The sequence below is a fragment of the Delphinapterus leucas genome, chromosome 19 (genome assembly GCF_059928025.1).
Source record: "Delphinapterus leucas isolate spDelLeu-1000000601 "Yukka" chromosome 19, BTC_Dleu_Yukka2, whole genome shotgun sequence".
Lineage (NCBI taxonomy): Eukaryota > Metazoa > Chordata > Mammalia > Artiodactyla > Monodontidae > Delphinapterus > Delphinapterus leucas.
Window position 1 is genome coordinate 42,746,634 of NC_143147.1, and position 26,638 is coordinate 42,773,271.

General features: G+C 33.4%; 1 protein-coding gene across 11 annotated transcripts in view; it reads right to left on the bottom strand.

Moving 5' to 3' along the window:
• Positions 1 to 26,638, bottom strand: part of BCAS3 (BCAS3 microtubule associated cell migration factor) — a 576,417-nt gene that overhangs the window by 401,818 nt on the left and 147,961 nt on the right. For all 11 annotated transcript variants that reach the window (XM_022552784.3, XM_089900965.1, XM_089900966.1 and 8 more), the window contains 3 exons: positions 22,563 to 22,646; positions 12,811 to 12,981; positions 300 to 393 (listed from right to left, as the gene is read on the bottom strand). In XM_022552784.3, coding sequence (XP_022408492.1) covers positions 300 to 393; positions 12,811 to 12,981; positions 22,563 to 22,646 — 349 coding nt within the window. The remainder of the gene's footprint in view (positions 1 to 299; positions 394 to 12,810; positions 12,982 to 22,562; positions 22,647 to 26,638) is intronic.

The following is a 26,638-nucleotide window of genomic DNA, read 5'->3' on the forward strand; positions in this document are numbered from 1 at the left end:
TCGAATATTGAAGTCCTTGCCTTACTAATAATACAGAAATTAATGCAGTTCAACAGCACTGTTTATCTACTATTATTTATCTACTGCTACTACTTAATCACAACTTTGCTCAGAGTAAAACTAATCTTTAGGGAGTTTCTAAATTTTTATTATAAATTCATTCATTCAATAATCACTTACTGAAAACTATTTACTTATCTCACATACACTAACACATATATTTCATATTTTCCATTTCCAAAAAATTGGTTGGAAAACCCATAACATAAATGGGGGGTGAAGGGGAGGGAAGGACATACCGCTTGTATTAAAAGCCATACAGCACACTGGTTTTTCATGAGCAGGGAAATGGGCCACGATGCCATCACTGTCAGAATCCTCACTCACAAGCACCTTTACAAAAAGGAAGAAGGCAAATGGAGGTTAACCAACTACTGAGCCTGAAGATACACAGATACACCACTGCATCCCTGACCAAATAACATGTTTCCACTACATTTGAAGATTATTCTTGGCAAAGAAGGTGAGAATGTCACTTCAGAAATAGGAAAAGATGTAACATGTCCCCAGCAGATCAATCATGTAACCTCTAAAAACAGTTGGTTGACTTGACTGTACATGAAAGAGACAATAATTTCTTGACACGTAGATTCAGAAAAAAATGAAAAGCATAAAATCAGCTATGCAGAGCTTCATCTAAGAACAGGAGCAAGAGTTCTTATTGTGTTATGGCCTGCTGAAAAACTCTTGGCCATGACTGGAACAGAACAGTGGAAAACAACATAAGTTAAATACAAACAAACAGCCATATATTAGAGGAATTATCGAAATATTTTTTACTTAAAGTACAAAAGTTATGGTCTTTTGTACTTTAATCTAACTCCTAGATTTTAGATGGACACATCACTTCTTTGAAAATATTACCAAGCAAAAGTATATTGGAACAGGCAGTTTTGTATCTCAAATTTATTCCCCTTAATTTTCTTACTAAGCATATTGAAATACAATTTACATTCCATACAATTTGCCCATTGTGAGTACACTGTTCAATGATCTCTAAGGAAAAAAGTTTTAAAATAACATGTATTCGTTTTACAAAGCAAGTAATTAACTCAAGAAACAAAAAAGTTTCACATATCTAATGTTGCAAAGGAAAAACCTACTGTACCAATATTGGATCATGATCGACATAAAGAATTTAATCTGAAGTAATCCAGGAAGTAGTCCTACACTGGCAAAGTTAATTTTTCTTTTAGAGTAAAAAGCTTTACAGAGGTGTAATTTACATTCCATAAAAGTCACTTATTTTATGTTTACAATTCAATGATTTTATACAGTACTACAACCATTACAACAATCCATTATATAGAAACATCTGATTTGTCACCCTTTCCTATCTTAATGCTTTAATCTTCTTGCCTTATTGTTCTGGCTAGAACCTGCAATTCAGTTAAGCTGCAGGCTGATCATTTTTCTGTCTGTAGATTTTTTTCATTACCACTTAAACCATTTTTAAGTATTCACTTCAGTTCTGTTAAGTATACTCATATTGTTATCTAACAGATTTCTAGAACTTTTTCATCTTGCAAAACTTAAATTCTATACACACTAAACACTAATTCTTCCTCTTCCCTCCTCCCACCCTTAGTAACCACCTTTTAATTTTGTTTCCATGATTTTGACTACTCTAGATATTCAAAATAAAAGGACGAATTTAGTATTTGTACTTTTGTGACTGGCTATTTCCCTTAGCACAATGTCCTCAAGGTTCATCCACATTGTAACATGTAAAAAGATTTCCTTCTTTCCTAAGGTTGTGTAATATTATTACATTGTATGTATATACCACATTTCTCTTTATCCATTTATCTGGCAATGGACATTTGGATTGCTTCCACCTCCCGGGTACCGTGAATAACACTGCAAAGAACAGGAGTGTGTAAATATCTCTTCAAGATCCTGATTTGAATTATTCTGCATATAAATGCCGAAGTGGGATTACTGGATCACATGGTAATTCTATTTTTAATATTTTGAGAAACTTTCATACTGATTTCCATAATGGCTGCATCATTTTACATTCCCACCAAAAGTTCACAAGGGTTCCAACTTCTCCCCATCTTCTGTCAACACTGTTAAATTCTGTTCTGTTGATAGTGGTCATCCTGATAGGTAGGAGGTGGTATTTCACTGTGGTTTTGATTTGCTAATGATTAGTGATGTTGAGCATCTTTTCATATGCTTATTGGACATCCCTACATCTTCTTTGGAGAAGTTTCTATTCAAGTCCTATGCCCATTTGTTAATCGGGTTATTTTTTTTATTATTATTATTGTTGAGTTGTAGAAACTCCTTATTCATACTATATATTAATTCCTTATGAGCCATATGATTTACAATGATCTTCTCCCACTCCATAGGGTGCCTTTTCACTTGGTTGATTTATTCCATTTAGACACAGAAGTTTTAAAGTTTGATGTAGCTCCATTTGTCTATTTTTTATTTTGTTACCTGTGCTTTTGGTTTAATATCTAAGAAATCATTGCCTGATCCAATGTCCTAAAGATTTTCTCCTATGTTTTCTTGTAGGAGTTTAATAGTTTCCAGTCTAATGGCTGGGTCTATAATCTATAATCATTTTTGTATATGGAATAAGGTAAGGGTCCAACTTCATTCTTTTGCATGTAGCTATCCAGTTTTCCAAACCTCATTTGTTGAAGAGACTGCCGTTTCCCCACTGTGAGCTTTTTCCAACCTTGTCAAAAATCTTTTGGATGCATATGCATGGTGTTATTTCTGCACTCTCTATTCTGTTCCATTGGTCTACATATCTATCTTTACACCACTAGCACATCATCTTAATTACCATTGCTTTGCAATATGATTTGAAATGAGGCAGAGTTGTGTTGTTTTTCTTTTTCCAAGATTATTTCGGCTTTTCAGGGTCCCTTCAGATTCCATAAGAATATTAGGATGGTTTTTTCTATTACTGCCACAAAATGTCATAGAGATTTTCATAGATATTGTATTTAATATCACATTAGGTGCTATGGATATTTTAACAACATTGTCTTCAAATCCACAAACACGAGATGTTTTTCCCATTTTTTGTATCTTCTTTCACTTCTTTTAACAATGTATTATAGTTTTCAGTGTACAAGTCTTTCACCTCCTTGTTTTCGTTTATCCCTAAGAGTTTGTTTTTTTAAAAAATAATCAACAAAACTGACAGCCCTTAATTAGACTAACAAAAAAAGAGAGAAAATTCAAATAGCTAAAATTAGAAATGATTATTTAGTAACGTATTGTTTAGCTTCCATGTGTTTGCGTTTTTTACATTTTTTTCCCCTGTAACTGATTTCTAATCTCATAGCGTTGTGGTCAGAAAAGATGCTTGATATGACTTCAATTTTCTTAAATTTACTGAGGCTTGATTTGTGAACTAAGAAGTGATCTATCCTGGAGAATGTTCCATGCACACTTGAGAAGAAAGTGTAATCTGCTGTTTTTTGGATGGAATGTCCTATAAATATCAATTAAGTCTATCTGGTCTACTGTGTCATTTAAAGCTTGTGTATCCTTATTAATTTTCTGTTCGGATGATCTGTCCATTGGTGTAAGTGAGGTTTTAAAGTCCCCCACTATTATTGTGTTACTGTAGATTTCCTCTTTTAGAGCTGTTAGCGGTTGCCTTATGTATTGAGGCGCTCCTATGTTGGGTGCATATATATTTATAATTGTTATATCTTCTTCTTGGATTGATCCCTTGATCATTATGTAGTGTCCTTCCTTGTCTCTTGTAACATTCTTTATTTTAAAGTCTATTTTACCTGATATGAGTATTGCTACTCCAGCTTTCTTTTGCTTTCCATTTGCATGGAATATCTTTTTCCATCCCCTCCCCTTCAGAATGGCCATCATCAAAAAATCTACAAACAATAAATGCTGGAGAGAGTGTGGAGAAAAGGGAACCCTCCTGACCTGTTGGTAGGAATGTAAATTGATTCAGCTATGGAGAACAGTATGGAGGTTCCTTAAAAAACTAAAAATAGAATTACCATATGACCCAGCAATCCCACTACTGGGCATATACCCAGAGAAAACCATAATTCAAAAAAGACACATGCACCCCAATGTTCACTGCAGCGTTATTTACAATAGCCAGGTCATGGAAGCAACCTAAATGCCCATCGACAGACGAATGGATAAAGATGTGGTACATATATACAATGGAATATTACTCAGCCATAAAAAGGAACGAAATTGGGTCATTTGTAGAGACGTGGATGGATCTAGAGACTGTCATACAGAGTGAAGTAAGTCAGAAAGAGAAAAACAAATATCATATATTAATGCATATATGTGGAACCTAAAAAATGGTACAGATGAACCGGTTTGCAGGACAGAAATAGAGACACAGATGTAGAGAACTTATGGACACCAAGGGGGGAAAGTGGTGGGGGTGTGTGCATGTGTGTGATGAATTGGGAGATTGGGATTGACATATATACACTAATATATATAAAATGGATAACTAATAAGAACCTGCTGTATAAAAAATAAATAAAATTCAAAAATTCAAATAAAATAAAAATAAAAATAGAAATGAAACAAGAGCCATTAAAACTGACGTCACAGAAATAAAAAGGATTATAAGATATATCTATGAGGCCCTCATTGTCCTGAGACCAAAACAAGAGAAAGACAAAAAGAAAACTACAAATCAATATCCCTGATGAATAATGATGCAAAAATCTAAAAGAAAACAGGATCAAACAAAATTCAACACATTAAAAGGATCATACACCAAGAAAAGTGAGACTTACTCTTGGAATGTAAGGATGGTTTAACATACAAAAATCAATTAATATAATATACCACATTAACAAACTGAAGAACAAAGGATGATTGATTGATCATCTCAATCAATGCAGAAAAATAATTTGACAAAATTCAACCACTTTCATGATAAAAACACTCAACAAACTAGGAATACATGGAAACTACCTCAATACAATAAAAGTTACATATGCAGAGTCCAAAGCTAATATTACACACAATGGGCAAGACTGAAAGATTTTCCTCTAAGATCAGTAAAAAGGCAAGGATGCCAACTCTCAGTACTACTATTCAACATAGTACTATAAGGTCTAGCCATAGCAACCAGACCAAAAGGGGGGGAAAAAGAAAAAGAAAGAAATACAAGGCATACAAATTGGAAAAGAAAGAAAATTACCTCTGTAATAGATTTTACAGATTACACACACACATACACACACACACACATACACACAAAATTCAACAAAGTTGCAGGATATAAAATTAGCACTCACAATCAGTTTCATTTCTATACACTAACAAAGACCAAATTAAAAAGGAAATTAAGAAAACAATCCCATTTGCTATATCATCAGATTTATCAACTTTGTTAATCTTTTCAAAGAACCAGTTTTGGATTTTCCCCATCATTTCACTGTTTGTTATTTTGTTGACTGCTGGTCATATTTCTATTATTTACTTCATTTGTCTTGCTTTGGTTATAATTTGCTGTTTTTGAAATCTCTTAATGGAGAGCTAAGATTATTAATTTAGGACCACTTTTCTACTATAACCATTTAAAGTAATTTTCCCATTATTCAATAATATAGCTGCAATTATAATTTCTGATATGTTCTATGTTCATTGCATTCAAAATATTTTCTAATTTACTTGAGACTTTCATTTCATAATTTCATTCTATTATTGATTTCCATTCTTTAGATTTGTTTTATGGCCAATCATATGGTCTATCTTGGAAAATGTTCCAGATGTTCTTGAAAACAATCTTACGTTTGTAGGTTTTGGGAGAAGATTTAGGTCATGTTGGTTGACAGTCTTAATCAAGTCTTCTGAATCTTTAAAAATTTTCTGTATAATTTTTCCATCAATTATTGAAAGCACAGTATTTAAATCTCAAACTGTAAATGTTAGCTAGAATTTCTTCTTTCAATCTGTCAGATTTTGTTTAATGCTTGCTGCACTATGTTGTTAGGTGTTTACACATTATTAATTGTTTTATCTAGCTATTACATTGACTCTCTTATCATTATGAAACGTCCCTCTTTTCCTCTGGCAATATTTCTTGACTTAAAGTCTTTTATCAGATATTAATATAGCCATTCTAATTCTATTATGGTTATTGTTTGCACGGTACATTTCTTCCATCCTTTTACTTGAAACAATTATGTCTTTGAATCTAAAGTGATTCTGGTCTGACAATCACTGTCTTTTAACTTGAGTCCATTTATAGTTAATAAAATTACACATATAATTGGATTTAGGTCTGCCATTTTCCATTTATTTTTATGTCTCAGGTGTTTGTTGTTGCTCTGATCCTCTTCCTTTGTGTTAAACAATTATTTTTAATGTTTACTATTTTTATCTTCTGTTAATTCTTTGGATTAATTTCTTAAGTGGTTACTGTACAGGCTATATAAGGTGCTGTATAGACAACAAGATTACATGTTAATTCCACACTTAATTGCAATAAATTATAGCTCCTTGCTCCAGTGTAGCTCCATTTCCTCCCCATTCCTTTGTGCTATTATTATCATGGGAATTATCAACTGAGAAACCTCATTATTCCCTAAAACAATCTTCCAATTACATATATGTTGACATGTTTAATGTTGCCCCAAAGGCCTCTGAGACTCTATTTTTTTTTTAACTTTTTATTTTCTATTGGATATAACAGATTAACAATGTTGTATTAGTTTCAGGTGTACAGCAAAATGATTTGGTTATACATATACATGTATCTATTATTTTTCAAATTCTTCTCCCATTTAGGTTGTTACATAATATTAAACAGAGCTCCCTGTGCTATACAGTAGGTCCTGTTGGTTGTCCATATTAAATATAGCAGTGTGTACAGGTCAATCCCAAACTCCCTAACTATCCCTCCCCCCGACACTTCCCCCGTGGTAACCATAAGTTCACCATAAGTTCGTTCTCTAAGTCTGCGAGTCTGTGTCTGTTTTGTAAATAAGTTCATCTGTATCATTTTTTTTTAGCTTCCACATATAAGCTATATCATACGATGTTTCTCCTTCTCTGACTTACTTCACTCAGTATGACAATTCTGTCCAGTAATGTACTTATTTTCTGGGGAAAAGATTTGCTTATCTCTTCACTTCATCATAGCTGGGAGTCATTCCCCAATGACCACAAAATTCATACATACAAATCACCCCATATAAGTAGATAATGCTTAGTAAATTTATACAGTTGTATAACCATTACCACATTCTAGATTTAGAATACTTCCAACACCCCCCAAATTTCTTCATGATGACTTTACAACACCAACCACAAGCCCCAGACAATCCCTAGTGTATATTTCATCTCATCTGCCTTTTCTAAAATTTTTCAAAATATTTCAAATAAATAGAATCATGTGATTTATCTTCCATTTCTTTCTAAATATATAAATTTTTTGTTCAATCATATTGCTTCAGGTATCATTCATTTCTTTGTATTGCTTACGTGTATTCCACTGTATGGAGGGACCACAACATGTGGGTTCACCAAACAATTCTTGGCAATTTGGATTATTTCCAATTGATTGTTATTATGCATAACGCTGTTATGAGTATCTGCACACACATCTTTTTTGTGAAACATGTTTTTATTTCTCTTGGGGAGATACCTAGAAGTGGATTTGCTCAGTCATATGGTAAATATATACTGAACTTTTTAAGAAATAGGAAAAACTGTTTTCCAAAGTATAGATACTTTCATATGTCCACCAGTAGAGTATAAGGTTTCATCTCTCCACATCCTTTTCAACAGTTTATACTGTATGTCTTTTTAATGAAGGGCAATCTATTGGAGACAGAAATTAGAATGGTGGTCAATAGGGAGTGTGAGAACAGGGGGATGGGGAGTTACTGTTTAATGGGTACAGATGATGAAAAGTTCTGGACATGGATAATGGCAATGGCTGTACAACATTGTGAATGTACTTAATATCACTGAATTGTAAACTTAAAAATGGCTGAATGGCAAATTTTATGTTATATATATTTTACCACAAGTGGGGGGAAACATGGGTTATAAATTATTTCTCTCATCTCTCTTTTCCATTCTTCCATTTGACTTTCAAAAATGTTAGGTAAGGAAAACAAGAAAAAGAGAAGAAGCTTATAGGAGCAGTCTCCAGGAAAGTGTGTTAAACTAAGTCTGCTAAATAACTGATAGATTGCTTTAGGAAATATGGTATATATACAGAGCTGTGCAACCATTGTGACAGTCAAATTTCGAACACTTTCATCACCCCAAAGAAACTTCATAACCATTAACAGTCACTCCCCACCTGATTCCCTCCAAACTCCAAGCCCTAGGCAACCAATCTATTTCCTCTCTATGTAGATTTCCCTATTCTGGACATTTCATATAAATAGATTCATACAATATGTATTCTTTTGCGACTGGCTTCTTCCACTAAGCGTAAGATTTTCAAGGTTCATTCATTTTGTAGCATGAATCACTACTTCACTTCTTCTTATTGCTAAATAATATTACACTGTATGTATATACCACATTTTATTTAACCATCCATCAATCAGTTGATGTACATTTGGGCTGCTCCTATTTTTTGGCTATTACAAATCATGCTGCTACGAACATTCATGTACAAGTTTTTACATGAAAATATATTTTCATTTCTTTTGGTAATATATCTCCTAAGAGCAAATCTCTTCAGAGACAAATTGCTGAGTCAAATGGTAATAACTCCTTTCCGAAGCGGCTGTACAATTTTACGTTCCCACCAGCAGTGTACCAGGGCTCTCATTTCTGCTTACTGGCCACTGGCATATCATATTTGGAAAGATGGCTATTCAAATCCTTTGCTCATTTCAAAATAAGCCTATTTATCTTTTTATTATTCAGTTATAGGAGTTCTTTCAATATTCTGGATACACACACTAATGAATGCAAGTAAAACAAATGGTGAGAGCTGAATATGGTCTGTAGCCTAGTTAACAGTAAAGCGTCACTGTCAATATCCTGGTTTTGATATTTTACGACAGTTATATAAGATGTCACAGTTTGGGGAAACTATCTTCAACTTACTGTGAGTCTACAATTATTTCAAAATGAAAAGTTAAAAATGTAGAGCAGGGACTTCCCCGGTGATGCAATGGCTAAGACTCCACGTTCCCAATCCAGGGGGGCCTGGGTTTGATCCCTGGTCAGGGAACTAGATCCTACATGCTGCAACTAAAGATCCCGTGTGCCACAACTAAAACAAGATCCTGCATGCCGCAACTAATAAAAGATCCCACATGCCACAACTAAAAAGATCCCGCATGCCAGGCACAGCCAAATAAATAATAAGTAAATATATTCTTTTAAAAGAGTATTAAAAAATGTAGAGTATACTGCAAGCTTTTTGATTTCTTTCATGCTGATAGGTGACAAGTGGTATCTTAGGGTAGTTTTGTCTTTCTCTTATAACAAGTCAAGTCTAAAGATTTTACACCATTTGTAAGTATTTTATTTTTTCACTGAAATATTTTGTCCTTTGCCCACTTTTCTATTTTAACTCAATCTTATGATTCCCTTTCCTTTCATATATTATAACCCTATGCCTCTCCTTCCAATACAATTAGCACTGAGTACTCTACTTGATGGTACTAATACAGAAGCCATCCAGCAAAAAGGCTCATTAATCTTGGTGAATACCAAAACTTCATGCCACTATATAGGATTCTTTGAATGTTCTCTTCATGAACTTCACAAATATAACAACCAGATACTTTTGTACAGATTCTCTCCACTGCATCATCATCTTGCCTAAAATATCAAATCAATACGAGCGATATCCCAATACAGTTGTCCTGAGACATTTAATTTTTACTCACTACTTAACTAAACAGGCTAAACCCCCAAGTATACGTAGCAACAACTTGCGTTTGTTAAAACAAAGCAAAGCAAGGTGGATACAAGGTGGATAAGGCTTTATCATATGAACAAAAAGATAGACAAACACCACAGGAACCATCAAATTACTATGAATAACACTTTTATTTGCAACCAGGGCAAGAAATAGCTCTAGTTTATGTTATCATTCTGGAGCATTTTTCTTTGATTAGAGACTTTGCCACCTTTTTAACTAAAATTATATAAATTTATAAAGGCAAATTATATCGCTTAACTTATCCTAGCCACGAAATGCTTTTAAATAAAACATGAAAGTAACACAGATAGAAATGGACAAAGTCAAGCAAATACATTCCCCTTTAATGCAGGTACCATACAGTGATCCTGTCACCATCAAATCAAACTAATCAATTCAGCATCAGAAAGATGGTGAATCAAATTTTATACACTATCCCTGTAAACATGAAAATATATTTATTAAAGGCTCAATGGCTTTAAACAGCAAAAGTGCACATAATGTCAGCTTTAGTTCCTGATATGTATAGGGACAAGAAGAAACACTACAGCTAAGGTCAAACATCAGTGGGAAAGGGCTAAAAGTGATAAATCCATGACATTAACCACTGCAGTCTTTCTAATACAATCCAGCATAACCTAAAAACAGCTTTGTACTTCAACTGAACTATTTATTAGAGACAAAAATGTCTTCCTGACAAAAAACAGATTCACATTAATAAAAGAAGACAGTATTATATTGAGGAAATCTTATTGCTTAAAAAATATTTATAATTCCTTAAAAATGCACATAGCAACTTATTATTTATTTCCTGTCTTTTAATAGAATTTTTAAATCAATCAAAATTGCAGAATATGTTATAAGTAGGAATGAAAAGAGATTATGCTCCCAACAAATAATAGAAAAGATAAAACTTTTCAGGTTGAGCAACACTTTCACTTTTTTAACTTTTAAAAGCTAACATTTTATGATTCTTATTTCCTAATGAACAACTTTACTTGTTTCCAGGGTTAACAATGCACTTATACAGAAAAATGAACTTTTGTACAATCTACTGTTCACTTCCATATTCCAAATGTGAGAATTCCAATTTAAAGTTATAAAAAGTTAACAAAGAACTAGGGGGAAAAAAAACCCAAAGAAACCACATGTGAAAACACAAGACCAAATGCTATGCTTTTCGTATAAATTAAATTTTTCTTTTTACTCATTACATAAATTAATGAGTTATAGCTCTATTTCATCAAAAATAATAAGAGATAACATTTTCAACTTTTAAATTACCACAAATCAGTCTGTCAACAAATGCTAGATGCTTAACAGATTTAAATCCACTCACCAAACTAGACAGTGTTGAGGAGGGTTGTTACTACTTAGTAAATGTGGGTGGCCTTGGAGGTGAATTAATTAAGAATCGAAGGACAAAAGAAAATATTTTTTACTTTAACACTCATAAAACACTAAGGGTTTATATATTTAATTCCAATTTAAAAAGAGAACATCTGTATGTGTCTATCAACTTGAGCTAATTAACACAACTTAAAAAAAAAAGTCATTACAGTCAACTGAAAAGTTTGCTAGCACTTCATTAAAATGAGTTTTAAACAGGAATACAAGTCTGTAACATATCTGATTAACCACAAAGTTAAGATGGGAAAGGCAGAGAATTATATTATTCAGATTTTAAATAAAATATAATAGCCAGATTCAATAACCCAGAAATTCAAAGATTTTTGGGGGTGTTTTAATTGCAGCACAGTCCATATTTTTTTGAAATGCCACTTGATCTTACTATAGGAATTAGTATATGAGTACCAGCCAAATGTAATCTTTCATCAAGATGCAGAACCACATATACTGGAAGCAGATTTTCTCAAAAGAACATGCAATATTTAGGGTTAATATTTTAATGGCTCACATAATTATGTTCTGAAAATGGAATTAAATATAAATTCTATATAAAATTAAAATAATTTCTATTTCCAAATCTTGCTCTACTCCTATCTCATTCTAGTAATCAGGTTTACATTGTGTATTTATAGCAAGGATCACAAACCATGAAAATTACCTTCCTTTCAGAAATGTATTTTAAAATTCATGACTATGATTCAAAAGAAAATACTGTCTATGAATGTATGAGGGAGAAAAACAAAACCCAACTGGTTTCTTTCTAGCAAGACTTACATAAGCATAACGTATTTCTCCATGTTTATAATCACTCCTAAATGTTTCTGAACATAGGCTGTAAAAATCTATTTTATGTGAAGATATAAGATCTTATAATAAGTTATTACCATTTATATATTCTAATACACTCTTTGAGATTTTTTTGTATTTTTTCATATTTATAAGGAGGTATCTGTAATAAAATTTGTAATAAAATGTATTAATATTATTGTAATTTATTACCACCATAATTAGTCATAATTAGTCTAAGTTATAACAAGTGTCATTAAAAAAAAGAAACAGTACTAAACAGTATAAATGAGATATATAATTATTTATTTATGGAACAAATGTCCTGATGACGAGATAGCAAGAGAATTCTATAGAACCTCAATTTTACCTTCAGGTTTGATACATTAACAATGTCTGAAATAATAGGTTTTAACATGTTACTCATCATTTTTTAAAAGGGTCTACACCATTTATAGTTTTTATAAAATACTGGCTATATTCCCTGTGTTGTACAATAATTACTCATCATTTTTTGAAAAAAACAAAATTCTAACCTGAGATAACCTTAATTTTCTACAATTCCAAATTAACACATCTCCAAATACATTTTGTATGATCTTGATCCCAAATGATATTGTTAGTTACTCCATCCTCTGCACAAAATGAACATTACATGCACCACATGTTCTTACCTGGCCCTCTCCAACTGTCTCAGTGTCAATTACTGTGATGATGCCTGGGACCAGAGGACTCCGCCTTGAATTACTATGGATGGCAACATCATCTTCTGTCACACCTGAAGGCAGCGTGCCTGTTAGCTGAGTCACCACCTTCCCAACCATTGTCAGGCCAGTTTTCAATGTCTATACAATGAAAGGTAAAATGTATGACTTCACATCAGTATTTGGATTCTAAATAGTAATACATGTTTTGTTAATTCACATTAAATTCTTTATTCTCTAACAAGCTTATATATAGCAGTGCACTGTCACAGAAATTCAGTCTGATTTTTATACGATCTTAAATTTTAGTTAGAAAATTGGTATTAGATTGAGTGAATCAGTAGATTCCCCAAAGCCAGCATGGTGAGAATAAAGCTATAGGTAAATAATTAAAGAGTTTGTTTCACATGAGGATACAATTATACTTTTACTAACAATATTTATTTTTCCCCTCTCCTCAATGCATATAACTTAAAATATGTGAAATATTAAGAAGTAGCAACTATGTGATGTTCTATTTTTTAAACAGTATAAATCTAATACTGAGTCAACTTTTTAGCAGGAAAAAGACTGAGATACTGGTAGAATTCATATGTGAAAACAACTTTGATTCCAAAGTAAATCTATAATATGATGTTATATAATATTGTACATCAAGATTTGGCATGTAGAAAATACAGTCTCCATCTAAGATACTTTTTACTAGATGAATGAAATGTCATATAAAATTAACCAAGAAGGTTCTTTTCTCTCTGCTAACAGAAAACAATTTAATGTAATGATCCTAATATATTATTTCAATTAAAGACAACTTAAGACGTTTCAGAATTACATTTTAGTTCCATTTCATTGAAAACAAAGAGATGAAACTAACTCATGTGCATGTTTTCTTTTATGTGAATCTCATCTGATTATTCTCATAACCATTAACAAACAATCATGTTAAGTAACGGGGTTTTCTCTTTTTGTCCGAAAGGGAAGAAAGTGAAAACAAAGAGAAAATTATGTGATTCATAAACACATTAACATATCTAATCATTAGAGCCAAAATAAGTTGTTTAGATTACATGGACATATCAGAAATTATGTATGATACAACAGACACATATCCTCATACTGTGAGGAAAAGTTTTTATTAAAATACTTCAAATTAATCTTCAATACCGTGACTTGCTCTTTTTAAAATAATTATGGACCTATATTCTGGCATATGCTACAGCTAAATTTTAAAATGTATATTATATATACAGCATTTCAAATATTAATTTATAAATGCTACTAGGCAAAAAAAGGTTGTTTATAAAGGCCTAAATGTAATTTAAACAACAACCAGATGGAACTAAAAAAAAAAACAAAACAGGGCTTCCCTGGTGGCACAGTGGTTGAGAGTCCGCCTGCCGATGCAGGGGACACGGGTTCGTGCCCCGGTCCGGGAAGATCCCACATGCCGTGGAGCGGCTGGGCCCGTGAGCCATGGCCGCTGAGCCTGCGCGTCCGGAGCCTGTGCTCCGCAACGGGAGAAGCCACAACAGTGAGAGGCCCACGTACCGCAAAAAAAAAAAAAAGAAACACACATAATATATGTATTATTTTACTGTAGCTACGTTCCATGGAAACTTGATTATGAACTCAGAAATGGTTAAGGCTCTTTAACAAAAATGATCTGGATAGATATCCTCAAACACCTCTACTCTTTAAAGAAGAGAAAATTGAGGCTACAGAAGTTAAAGAAAATGGCAGCTCAAACAGCCAGCCAGCGACAAAGCCAGAACTCAAAACTAGGACTATCTCTCCAAACCACTATCCAGTATTGCCTTGTAATCTATTCCTGTTACTACCTGTGATCTCACACACTTCATGAATTCAGTACACAAATGCATACTGGGAAGGAGAAATGAAAACCGTAATAGTGCATCCTAATAAATACTTAAATAAAATAACCAGCAAAGCCATTTGCTGAATTCAAGCAAAATGATATAACTTACAGCTGACTGAAACCAAGAAAAAGCCACAAATCAATTGTAACTGTTTTGTTTAGTGCTAAAAACTCAAACTGCAGTGATTATAAAACACATTAGTGCTCCTCAATTAGCAGCCAAACATTTGTTTCAATAATTCACAAGAAATGACTTACACAAAGTCTGTTAGAGTGTTGTCAAGAAAGCCTTTGAAGGACCAACAAAACCAGGCGCCACAGTATATTGATGTCAAAAGCGGGCCAGGAAGCCTGATTAACCTCTGAGATGCTTCAGCTGATGTACTTACTCCATTAATGCTAATGGAGATGCTCCCACTTAAACGGAGCTATCCCTTTATTAAAGGAATGCCTTTCAGGTTTAAAGTCTTTAATTGTTTATCCTCCCTGTTTGCCCTTGAGCTTATTATTTCATGCTCTTATACCAATGAAAAGGAATAAAACTAAAATAACTGGAGCACACAGAAAGTGGAAGTAATGTACCAAAGCAAACCACAAGATTAAGGGAAAAGTTAATAGAAGAGAACTAGGAAAAAAACTCCAGAAAGAGGGGGAAAAGAGTAGTATATTTCAGCGTTAAAGACTAATATTACAGAAAGAGTTAATGATGCTTCTAAAAAAAAAACAACTTAGGACTATTGGTTGGGTCTTCTTAACAGTGGACAAAAAATTAAACCCAAAATTTAACAGTCATCAAATCTTTACTTTGTATAGTAAGTAACATGACAGTACTATCTACCATAGCTCATTAACTTTCAAAATAAGGTCTAATGCAGGGTGTGAGAGAGGGGTGCTGGAAGCTTTCTACATTAGTAAAGACCTTTGCCTCTAGGAGAAATTTGTTTCCATGTTAGAGTCATATCAGCGAGCACTAGTGTCCTCACAATCTGAAGAATATTCACATAACTAATCTGTACTGTAAAGTGCTGAACAGAAGACTATAACGAATGTGTCAGGTAATCTACTGTGACCAAAAATTCAAATGAACGTGGTTCTTATTCTGTTCTGTTGCAGACAGATTTGCCAAAGGGTCACTAGTCATCTTTAACCTTTCTCAGGCCATATCAGTTGTCCTCCCTATCCATTAGGACTAATGGTGCTGCTTTCACAAAAGCTGTTAGTTGTCATTAAGAAGTTATCAGATAACAGGAGAAAACAGAGGCATTTTTATTAAATCAATTTACAACGCTGGGGTTAAAACACATTAAAAGGAAAAATCAAATAAAACAGTTATAAGGTAACTAGAATATATGGACCAATATTTAATAAATATTTCAAAATAATCCAATTTGAACAATTTCAATATTAAACTTCTTCCTTCAATACGACCTCAGAGAATTTTTCACTATTATATTCTTTATAAGGAAAGCCAAATTATTTGGAAAGATGAATTTTAAGTGCTATTTGAAAATCCAGGAAATAAAAAAGATTATTTCCTCTAAAGAGATCCAAACACATATACAATTAATATAATTTATACTTACAATTGTAATGTAAGACATAAAAGAGAATTAAAAATTTAATAATTATTCCTTCTATATAACAATGTGGTTAACCTATATGAAGCCACATGAGAAGTTATCAGAAAGAGAACAATATTAATGATTACTCTGTCAAAGGAAGTGTAGCATTCTTTTTTTTTTCCAAATTCATTATTACATTTATTCCATTATTGAATTCATTTATCCATTATTGAATTCATTTATTGACTGCTACATATTGGGTTTACAGAAATGAACAAAATATAGTCCCCGACCTCAAGGAATTCACCATCTAGTGGGAGAGACTAATAAACTGACAATCATAAACAATTATACACACACACATATGTTACCAAACCAGGTTCATCTTGCCCAACACACAGCAAGCCAAAAAGCTGAGGCATCGAGGTTTGTAGCAAAGAGAAGTTTTCTTCACAATATAGCCAAGCAAGAAGACAGGAGAACAAATCTCAAATGCACCTCCCTGAAGGCAAGGGGCTCAGGGTATTTATGTGATAAAGAATAAAGAAGCAGGGCGCTCTGAGGTGTGGGGAGTGTGGGAAGCGTGGGGGAAAATGATTGGGAAAAAATGTACAGGCATAACAAAGCTACAGGTCTCTGCACATTCAAAAGGTCATGGAGCAGACCCTTGCACAGGCCCAGGTGAAGGGTAAGTGGCCCCATCCAGTCTTTTGTTCTTTTTCAATAAAAAGGTTTCCTTCATTTTTTTTAACTTTACTTTTTTTATACAGCTGGTTCTTATTAGTTATCTATTTTATACATATTAGTGTATACATGTCAATCCCAATCTCCCAATTCACACCACCACCTCCCCACCCCACTATCCCCGTGTGGTGTCCATCCGTTTTTTCTCTACATCTGTGTCTCTAATTCTGCCTTGCAAACTGGTTCATTTGTACCATTTTTCTAGATTCCACATATATGTATTAATATATTTGTTTTCCTCTTTCTGACTTCACTCTGTATGACAGTCTCTAGATCCATTCACGTCTCTACAAATGACCCAATTTCGTTCCTTTCTATGGCTGAGTAATATTCCATTGTATATATGTACCACATCTTCTTTATCTATTCATCTGTTGATGGACACTTACATTGCTTCCATGACCTGGGTATTGTAAATAGTGCTGCAATGTACATTGGGGTGCATATGTCTTTTTGAATTATGGTTTTCTCTGGGTATATGCCCAGCAGTGGGATTTCTGGGGCATATGGTAATTCTATTTTTAGTTTTTTAAGGAACCTCCATACTGTTCTCCATAGTGGCTGTATCAATTTACATTCCCACCAACAGTGCAAGAGGGTTCCCTTTTCTCCACACCCTCTCCAGTATTTGTTGTTTGTAAATTTTCTGATGATGCCCATTCTAACCGGTGTGAGGTGATACCTCATTGTAGTTTTGATTTGCATTTCTCTAATAATTAGTGATGTTGAGCAGCTTTTCATGTGCTTCTTGGCCATCTGTATGTCTTCTTTGGAGAAATGTCTATTTAGATCTTCTGCCCATTTTTTGATTGGGTTGTTTGTTTTTTTAACATTGAGCTGCATAAGCTGTTTATATATTTTAGAGATTAATCCTTTGTCCACTGATTCATTTGCAAATATTTTCTCACATTCTGAGGGTTGTTTTTTCATATTGTTTATAGTTTCCTTTGCTGTGCAAAAACTTTTAAGTTTCATTAGGTCTGTTTGTCCATTTCCATTGTTTATTTTTGTTTTTATTTCCATTACTCAAGGAGGTGGATCAAAAAAGATCTTGCTGTGATTTATGTCAAAGAGTGTTCTTCCTATGCTTTCCTCTAAGAGTTTTATAGTGTCTGGTCTTACATTTAGGTCTTTAATCCATTTGGAGTTTATTTTTGTGTATGGTGTTAGGAAGTGTTCTAATTTCATTCTTTTACATGTAGCTGTCCAGATTTCCCAGCACCACTTATTGAAGAGGCTGTCTTTTCTCTATTGTATATCCTTGCCTCCTTTACTGAATATAAGGTGACCATACGTGTGTAGGTTTATCTCTGGGCTTTCTATCCTGTTCCATTGATCTGTATTTATGTTTTTATGCCAGTACCATATTGTCTTGCTTACTGTGGCTTTGTAGTATAGTCTGAAGTCAGGGAGTCTGATTCCTCCAGCTCCGTTTTTTTCCCTCAAAATTACTTTGGCTATTCAGGGTCTTTTGAGTCTCCATACAAATTTTAAGATTTTTTGTTCTAGTTCTGTAAAAAATGCCATTGGTAATTTGATAGGGATTGCACTGACTCCATAGATTGCTTTGGGTAGAACAGTCATTTTCACAATATTGATTCTTCCAATCCAAGAACATGGTATATCTCTCCACCTGTTTGTATCATCTTTGATTTCTTTCACCAGTGTCTTATAGTTTTCTGAGTACAGGTCTTTTACCTCCTTAGGTAGGTTTATTCCTAGGTATTTTATTCTTTTTGTTGCAATGGTGAATGGGACTGTCTCCTTAATTTCTCTTTCTGATCTTTCGTTGTCAGTGTATAGGAATGCAAGAGATCTCTGTGCATTAATTCTGTATCCTGCAACTTTACCAAATTCATTGATTAGCTCTAGCAGCTTTCTGGTGGCATCTTTAGGATTCTCTATGTATAGTATCATGTCATCTGCAAACAGTGACAGTTTTACTTCTTCTTTTCCAATTTGTAGTCCTTTTATTTCTCTTTCTTCTCTAATTGCCATGACTAGGACTTCTAAAACTATGTTGAATAACAGTGGCAAGAGTGGACATCTTTGTCTTGTTCCTGATCTTAGAGGAAATGCTTTCAGTTTTTCACCACTGAGAATGATGTTTGCTGTGGGTTTGTCGTATATGGGCCTTTATTATGTTGAGGTAGGTTCCCTCTGTGCCCCCTTTCTGGAGAGTTTTTATCATAAATAGGTGTTGAACTTTGTCAAAAGCTTTTTCTGCATCTATTGAGATGATCATATGGCTCTTATTCTTCAATTTATTAATATGGTATAACACGCTGATTGATTTGCATATATTTAAGAATCCTTGCATCCCTGGGATAAATCCCACTTGACCATGGTGTATGATCCTTTTAATGTGTTGTTGGATTCTGTTTGCTAGTATTTTGTTGAGGATTTTTGCACCTATATTCATCCGTGATATTGGTCTGTAATTTTTTTTGTTGTACCTTTTTCTGGTTTTGGTATCAGGGTGATGGTGGCCTAGTAGAATGAGTTTGGGAGTGTTTTAATAAATGTTACAAAATAATCCAATATGAACAATTTCAATATTAAACTTCTTCCTTCAATACGACCTCAGAGAATTTTTCACTATTATATTCTTTATAAGGAAAGCCAAATTATTTGGAAAGATGAATTTTAAGTGCTATTTGGAAATCCAGGGTGGGCAAAAAAGATTATTTCCTTGAAGGAGATCCAAGCACATATATAATTAATATAATTTATACTTACAATTGTAATGTGAGACATAAAAAAGAATTAAAAATTTAATAATTAATCCTTCTGTATAACAAAGTGGTCAACCTATATGAAGCCCCATGAGAAGCAGTCGTCAGAGAGAGAAAAATATTAATGATTACTCTGTCAAAGAAAGTGTAGTATTCTCTTAAGGAGCACATACTACATGGCTTTTTAAATATTCTCCATGTTATATATCTCATGGTAATATATCATATTACCTAGAAATTATTAAAATGGTAAGAAATAAGAAGAAGAAATTTTATTTTCTATTTTCAATAATGACAGGCTAGGTAAATCAGATCAATCCTACCAATGAAAACAAGTAGGAAAACCGGGGAGTTTATTTTTCTTTAATTCTGCTTGAAGTTACTGAATATTGAACAAAATAGTGATGAGTTACTAGGTCAAAATCCAAGAGAACAAGGAAATCCAGACATGTGAGCTGGTATTTAGGCCTAAATGCACAGGATGATTCTAGAGGGGGCTTCTAAGAGACTGAGTAGTGCTTTTGATAGACTTGTGGAACTAGGTAGTCATGTTCAAGGGGGTCTACTTTCCCTGCATGCTTTGGGTTGAAACATAAAGGGACATACAATAGAAATAAGAGTGAACCTGTAGTAATCAGGATCTTACAGCTATTTCAGGTGACCTTTATTTAAATAATTTAAGTAATCTCAATCTGTGAAATTGGATTAAGATGATCCAAGCCTAGATCTCAAACTCACATCTGTTTCTACAAATCTTTTTTAAAAATTCTAGCAAACAAGGAGTCAAGACATCATAAATGAGAACTAACAGTAAACAACAAAAACAAAACTAAAAGGGAGCCAGATAGTGAAATGATCAGAAACAGACCATGTCTACTATGTTTAAATAGTTTGGCAATTTGAGAAAAACTGAATTCTAGAGAACCAGAAACTATCACTATTTACTAAAATGTTTTATCAATGCATATATGTTCGATTTTATCAAACGCTTTTGGTGCATGTATTGAGATAATTTGTATCATTTTCTCCTTTATTCTGCTAATGTGGCAAATTACATTCACTGATTTTGAGTAGTAAACCAGCCTTAATTGTAGAATTATCCCAAATGGATTATGACACATTATCCCTCTGTGTATTTTTTTTTTCTGCTAGTATTTTGTTTAGGATTTTTCCTATCTATGTTAATGAGCAAGACAGGACTATAGCTTTCCTTTTTCATAATGCTCTTGTTAAGTTTCAATATCAAGGTGATCTTAAATCATGAAACAAGATGAGGCATAACCTGACCTTTTTATTCTATAGAAGAGTTTTTGTAATATTGCCATTGTTTATTCTTTTTTTTTAACTGAATTATAGTTGATTTACAAGATTGTGTTAGTTTCAGGTGTATGGCAAAGTGATTCCACTACATATTTTTTTTCAGATTATTTTCCATTATAGGTTATTACAAGATATTGAATATAGTTCCCTGTGCTATACAGTAAATCCTTATTGTTTATCTATGCCATTGTTTATTCATAAACATTAGATAGAATTCTCTGGAGAAGGTATCTAAATATGACAGTATCTTTGTGAGATTTTTCTTTCCTTAGCAAAGTTTTATATCCACTTAGACAACAAAGTACAGGAATTATAAGTGTACACCATGATAAATTTTCACAAGTGAACATACTAATATAACAGGAGTGTAATCTATAATATAACAGTAAAAATTATAAAGTAATATATTTATAACTACACTACTTAATTATAGAAGTCATTTTTATGTTCTTATCATGGAAAACTGGAACTAAGTCGGCTAAATAACACTGATGCTGCCTAATTACTCTGTTTCAGATTTCTCTTCACTGAAATAACCATAATTTTTTCATACAGAGGAGAAAAGTAAACCATTCTTATAAAGATTCTGAAATCTAAAATATATGGGGCTGTAAGCAAAAAGCCATTCAATAATTCCCTTTGAATGAAAAATATGTAATCCTTCTCTCATCAAACCACATCATGTAAGCATTTGTGATCAGTCTTGAAGTATTTTTGTATTTGTTTTACATAAAACAGTGTGACCTTTGATTCCCTCCCTGTGGTTTGTTTTAAACTGTTGTTCTTTTCTGAATAGTTGTGCTTTCTATTACATGCTGTCATTTAGATTCACTATGTCATCCCTATTATTAGAATTGTTTTGTTGTATACTTCACAATTCAAAAGGATGGTGATTATAAGGATACCTTATAATCAGCATAAAGTTTACGAGCCATCATCATAATTAACCCTCGCACATACACAAAAAGAACTCACTTGACAAACACGCAGGGGGCAGCTCTGTGACATGAAAGAATCTTTGAATGTGCCAGGGATTTCCCTCAAGTTTTGTTAAGGAATAATATTTTTTTTATGTCAAGAAGATTCATAAATGTTCAAAAATGCAAAGGGATGTCAGTATAGGTAGAATGATGCAAATCACACACACACACACACACACACACACACACACACACAAATCCAGAAGTTACTACTTAAAACATGTAAAGCTTCTTTCCAAAGTAATTAGATTACAGACTTTGACCTAGCTAACAGACTTAAATATTTTAAACTGGATAAATACAAACCTTATAATCATTACGATAGAATATAAAGTATGATTTAGGAAACTTAAGAGATTAAATACCTAATCATTTTAAGTCACCAGTTCTCTTGAGTGACAAAATAATTCTGACTTACTTAAGTTTGTTTGACCTTTGCAAATGAAAAGGGAACGTGATAATTACTCCACAAAATCGTACCTCCTAGAGACTACTGGATACTTACTTTAGCAGCACTAATGACTGTGGCAGTATAAGACTGAATGTTGTCTCCACAGGCTCCACCACGGGACTGATGACATCGAATCAACTGGAAAGAGAGAGAATGACCAGAAAGTTATTTCTATTAAACTGTTTAACTCTACAGGCTCTTAAGATAGAGCTTATTTACCATGCAGAATGATGGTGGTGGGTGGGAATGTTTGCATGAGTGTTTTCCAGACAAACAGCTAAAAGCCCTGCTGAGACACTTTTACCCCTTTTTATAATCTACTGGTGCCACTCAAGCAGTTTCATGCTCAAATACGATTTTTAATTACAAGATGAATAGTCTTTAAGAATTCATAAACTCTGAAATGGTAGGATTTGAGATCTGGCAGGCTTTCCACAAATAAATTTTAGAAACATAATCAAAGGACTTAGCCATGACTTCCTAACATTAAATATTTAACATGCTAACAAATTGGAGGTTTTGTCCTCTTAATTCCTACATAAAGATTGTAAAAGGAAACTTTAAAAAATAGACAAAAGAATGTGCCGTATTTCCATTTTCAATTGTGTTTGTGGGGAAGTGGCACAAATTATGCATAAATCAACTATGACACATAATAGCTGTCCACTTCAGAGGGCTCACCAGTTTTAACATTAGAATGAAAAAGACATGCCCTTATTCATAAATAAGTAAATCAAACTGTCAATTTCCAAAGTGAATCAGTAGTTTGACATGCATGATTCTCTCATGTGCTGAGCAATTAACCAAGACTAAATTCTCCACTGCTCCTACACTTCTAAATTTAAAGAAAAAATAGAAAGAAAAAGAAAGAAAAGAAGAAAGAGAAAGAACGAAAGGGAAATTAAAAAATCATTAGCTAGATTTTTACACTTAAAATTTTCAAGAAAATGGCAATAGTAGACTATTAGAACAGCTCCACATTGTGATATGAATTATTAAAAGCCTTCAGAATTCAGAACAAATCTTCCTCTCCCAAAATATAAAAACAAAAAAAATGTTCTATATAATTTAAAACCAGGTCACTTGATAAAGATTAATATGTGAAACTTTTATTCTTTTATTATAAAATCAAACTTTTCCTCATCACTGATTTGTATTTTTTTAAAAAATCCCTTAAGACAATAGTGCTGTGGAATTTTCCAAATCGCAGGTGACTGGCAAATGTAGTTTCACACGGGAAAAGAGGGAGCTTGAAAAGTGATCATTTTAGCTAATAAAAAGAATCTCTCTCACTTACTCACCCAGTCACTCATTCGTTCATTCACAAATACACATTTGAAGAATTATGAAAATTATCCCCTCTGCTGCCTTCTGAAGCATGTGCAAGGAAAGACATATCCTAGAAACACTATCTTTTCCCTGCTTCAGGTAATTAAAATAACCAAGGAAAACAAGCAATACTATCACCTTTTCAATTCATCTAAATCTGAGTCAGCATTTCTACATAAACATAACTAAGCCAGAAATTTCTTTAAAACTTAGACTCATTACAAAAGTTATATTTGCATCTCAGTACATCAAAATAAAAGATAAAGCAGGAATTTCCGTAGTGCAAAAATCTATCATGCCCAAATCCCAGGAAATATTGGTAAGTGAAAAAAGCGACGTATAAAAGACCATGTATATAATGTTATCTTTGGGGAAATAAAGGGAAATATAAATATATCTATATAACATATGAGAAAATATATACGCATATAAATATAAAGACAAATGTATACAATTATGTATCAAATGAAAACTGTAACAATGAAGGAAGGCAGAAAAAGGGGGATAAAGGACAAACTAACTAAAATAACCTATGAACACAGTATTTGATTGCATACCTTCCATTTTAGGCAGTAATGAAAGCAGAGAAAATTGCAAGAAAATCCTGAACTCTTTGTAGTTGGTTTGATTTTTGCAGTGGTATGAGCAAGCAACTCTGTAATTACTTTTTGGCATTATAGGATTGAAGAAATGAAGAAAACGTGCTGATGTCATGGTCTCCTATCCAAAACAAAGGACATACAAATAGGAAACGGGGGACAAAAAGAGAGAATCCTGTGGAAATACCAATGTGACCTCTTGATTTCCAAAATGTACATGTGTATATGGGTATACATGGGTGCACAAATATGCATATATGTATATTTGCCTCTTTATGTGTATAATAAGAAGTGTGTGTGGATATATAACATGCATATTTCTAAACTTTGTCCACTGAAAGAGTCTAGAAGCAAAAATACGCCAGTAACAATGAACACATCTACTGGACAAAAGCTTAGTATCTAATACCATTGCCCATTAAAAAGAAACAGTAAAATCAGAAGAAGATGATTCCAGGGCTGAGACAAGGCAAGTACAAGATGGACCTGGACTTATTCTTATGATAGCAAGTGAGGAAATTATTTTTTTTTAATTTTGATGAAGCCACAACACAATGTCACAAGAAGCAGACTAAAGGGGCTCTCATTGGTCAACTCTGGCATAATTTGAAAACCAAAATAATTAAAGACAGAAAAAAGTTAAAAACTACTTAAAAAATAGGAATCATTAACCCCTATCAAAAATATAGATACAGGAAGATTTAAAAAGAAGGGAAAGTTCTTGATTATGATAGAAAGCCAAATGCCTACAGGTAAATGTGTAGTGGGAAGTGGAAAACCATTAATTTGCAATCCTCATAGTAAAGACTGGTTCAGGCAGGAATCATCAATGGATGCTAAAATTAGGTAGGCTAAGATTTCGATAAAACGCAGGATATAAGCATGCTCTTTCCAAATTATTAGTTACAAGAGGAAAAAATAGTACTTATTCAGTAGAGAAACTGGACAAGACCTTGACAAAATTAGCATCACCAATAAAGGACAGACATATACCATGTGCCTCCAGATGTGACGCTGTGGGAAGTCCAGAACAGCACTCATACAATACTACAGTATTCCAGACAGAAATACATAACCCGAATATAATCAAGAGAAAACATCAAAACACTGAAAATAAAAAGCATTCTACTAAAAAGAATAAGGGGTAGATGTAGGGGGCTGTAGTCTTCAAAATTACCAATCCTGTAAAAGATAAAAAAAGAAAGGGACACTCCTACAAGATATAATACCTGATCCTAGACTGGATCTGCACTATAGGAAAAAATTTTCTACAAATGATATGATAGGGTTAATTGACAAAATTGGAACATGGATGCTATAATAGATAAAAGTAGCTTATCAATATTAAATTGGCAGACTTCCCTGGTGGCACAGTGGTTAAGAATCCGCCTGCCAATGCAGGGGACACAAGTTCAAGCCCTGGTCCGGGAAGACCCCACATGCTGCGGAGCAACTACGCCCATGCGCCACAACTACTGAGCCTGCACTTTAGAGCCCGCGAGCCACAACTACTGAGCCCACATGCCACAACTACTGAAGTCCACGTGCCTAGAGCCTGTGCTCTGCAACAAGAGAAGCCACTGCAATGAGAAGCCCACGCACCACAACGAAGAGCAGTCCCTGCTCACAACTAGAGAAAGCCCGCGCGCAGCAACGAAGACCCAACGCAGCCAAAAATAAAATAAATAAATTTTTTAAAAATTAAATTGGCTGATAACTTAAGTATTCTGGGGTAATGTGATATATGCAACTTACTCTGAGATTGTTCAGAGGTCAACCTAAGTAAAGAGTACATGGGTGTACTTTATAACATTTGTACTCTATTAATTCTTGCAGGTTTTCTGCAAGTCTTCCAAGTTAAAAGTACACTTAAAAATAGGCACTGAAAAACAAACCCAATCAAGATAATATGGCCTCTTGGTTAAAACTGTAGTCAAAGAGCATTTTCACTGAAAGAAACTGTTGCTCCAAAATTTAATTTCTGCAGGTCCACACTCAGCCCAAATGCTACTACAATCAGAAACTGTTAACAAATACTAGCTCTTATGTAAATACCATGGAAACACATTTATCTGGAAATATTTCTTCCAAAGGATGGTACAACCATCTAATTAGTAAACTCCTTGTGAATGCCACTACACGTCCTGGTCTCCGTATATAACACTAGATATTACTGACACGTATCTCTACAAAGGCAAAGGC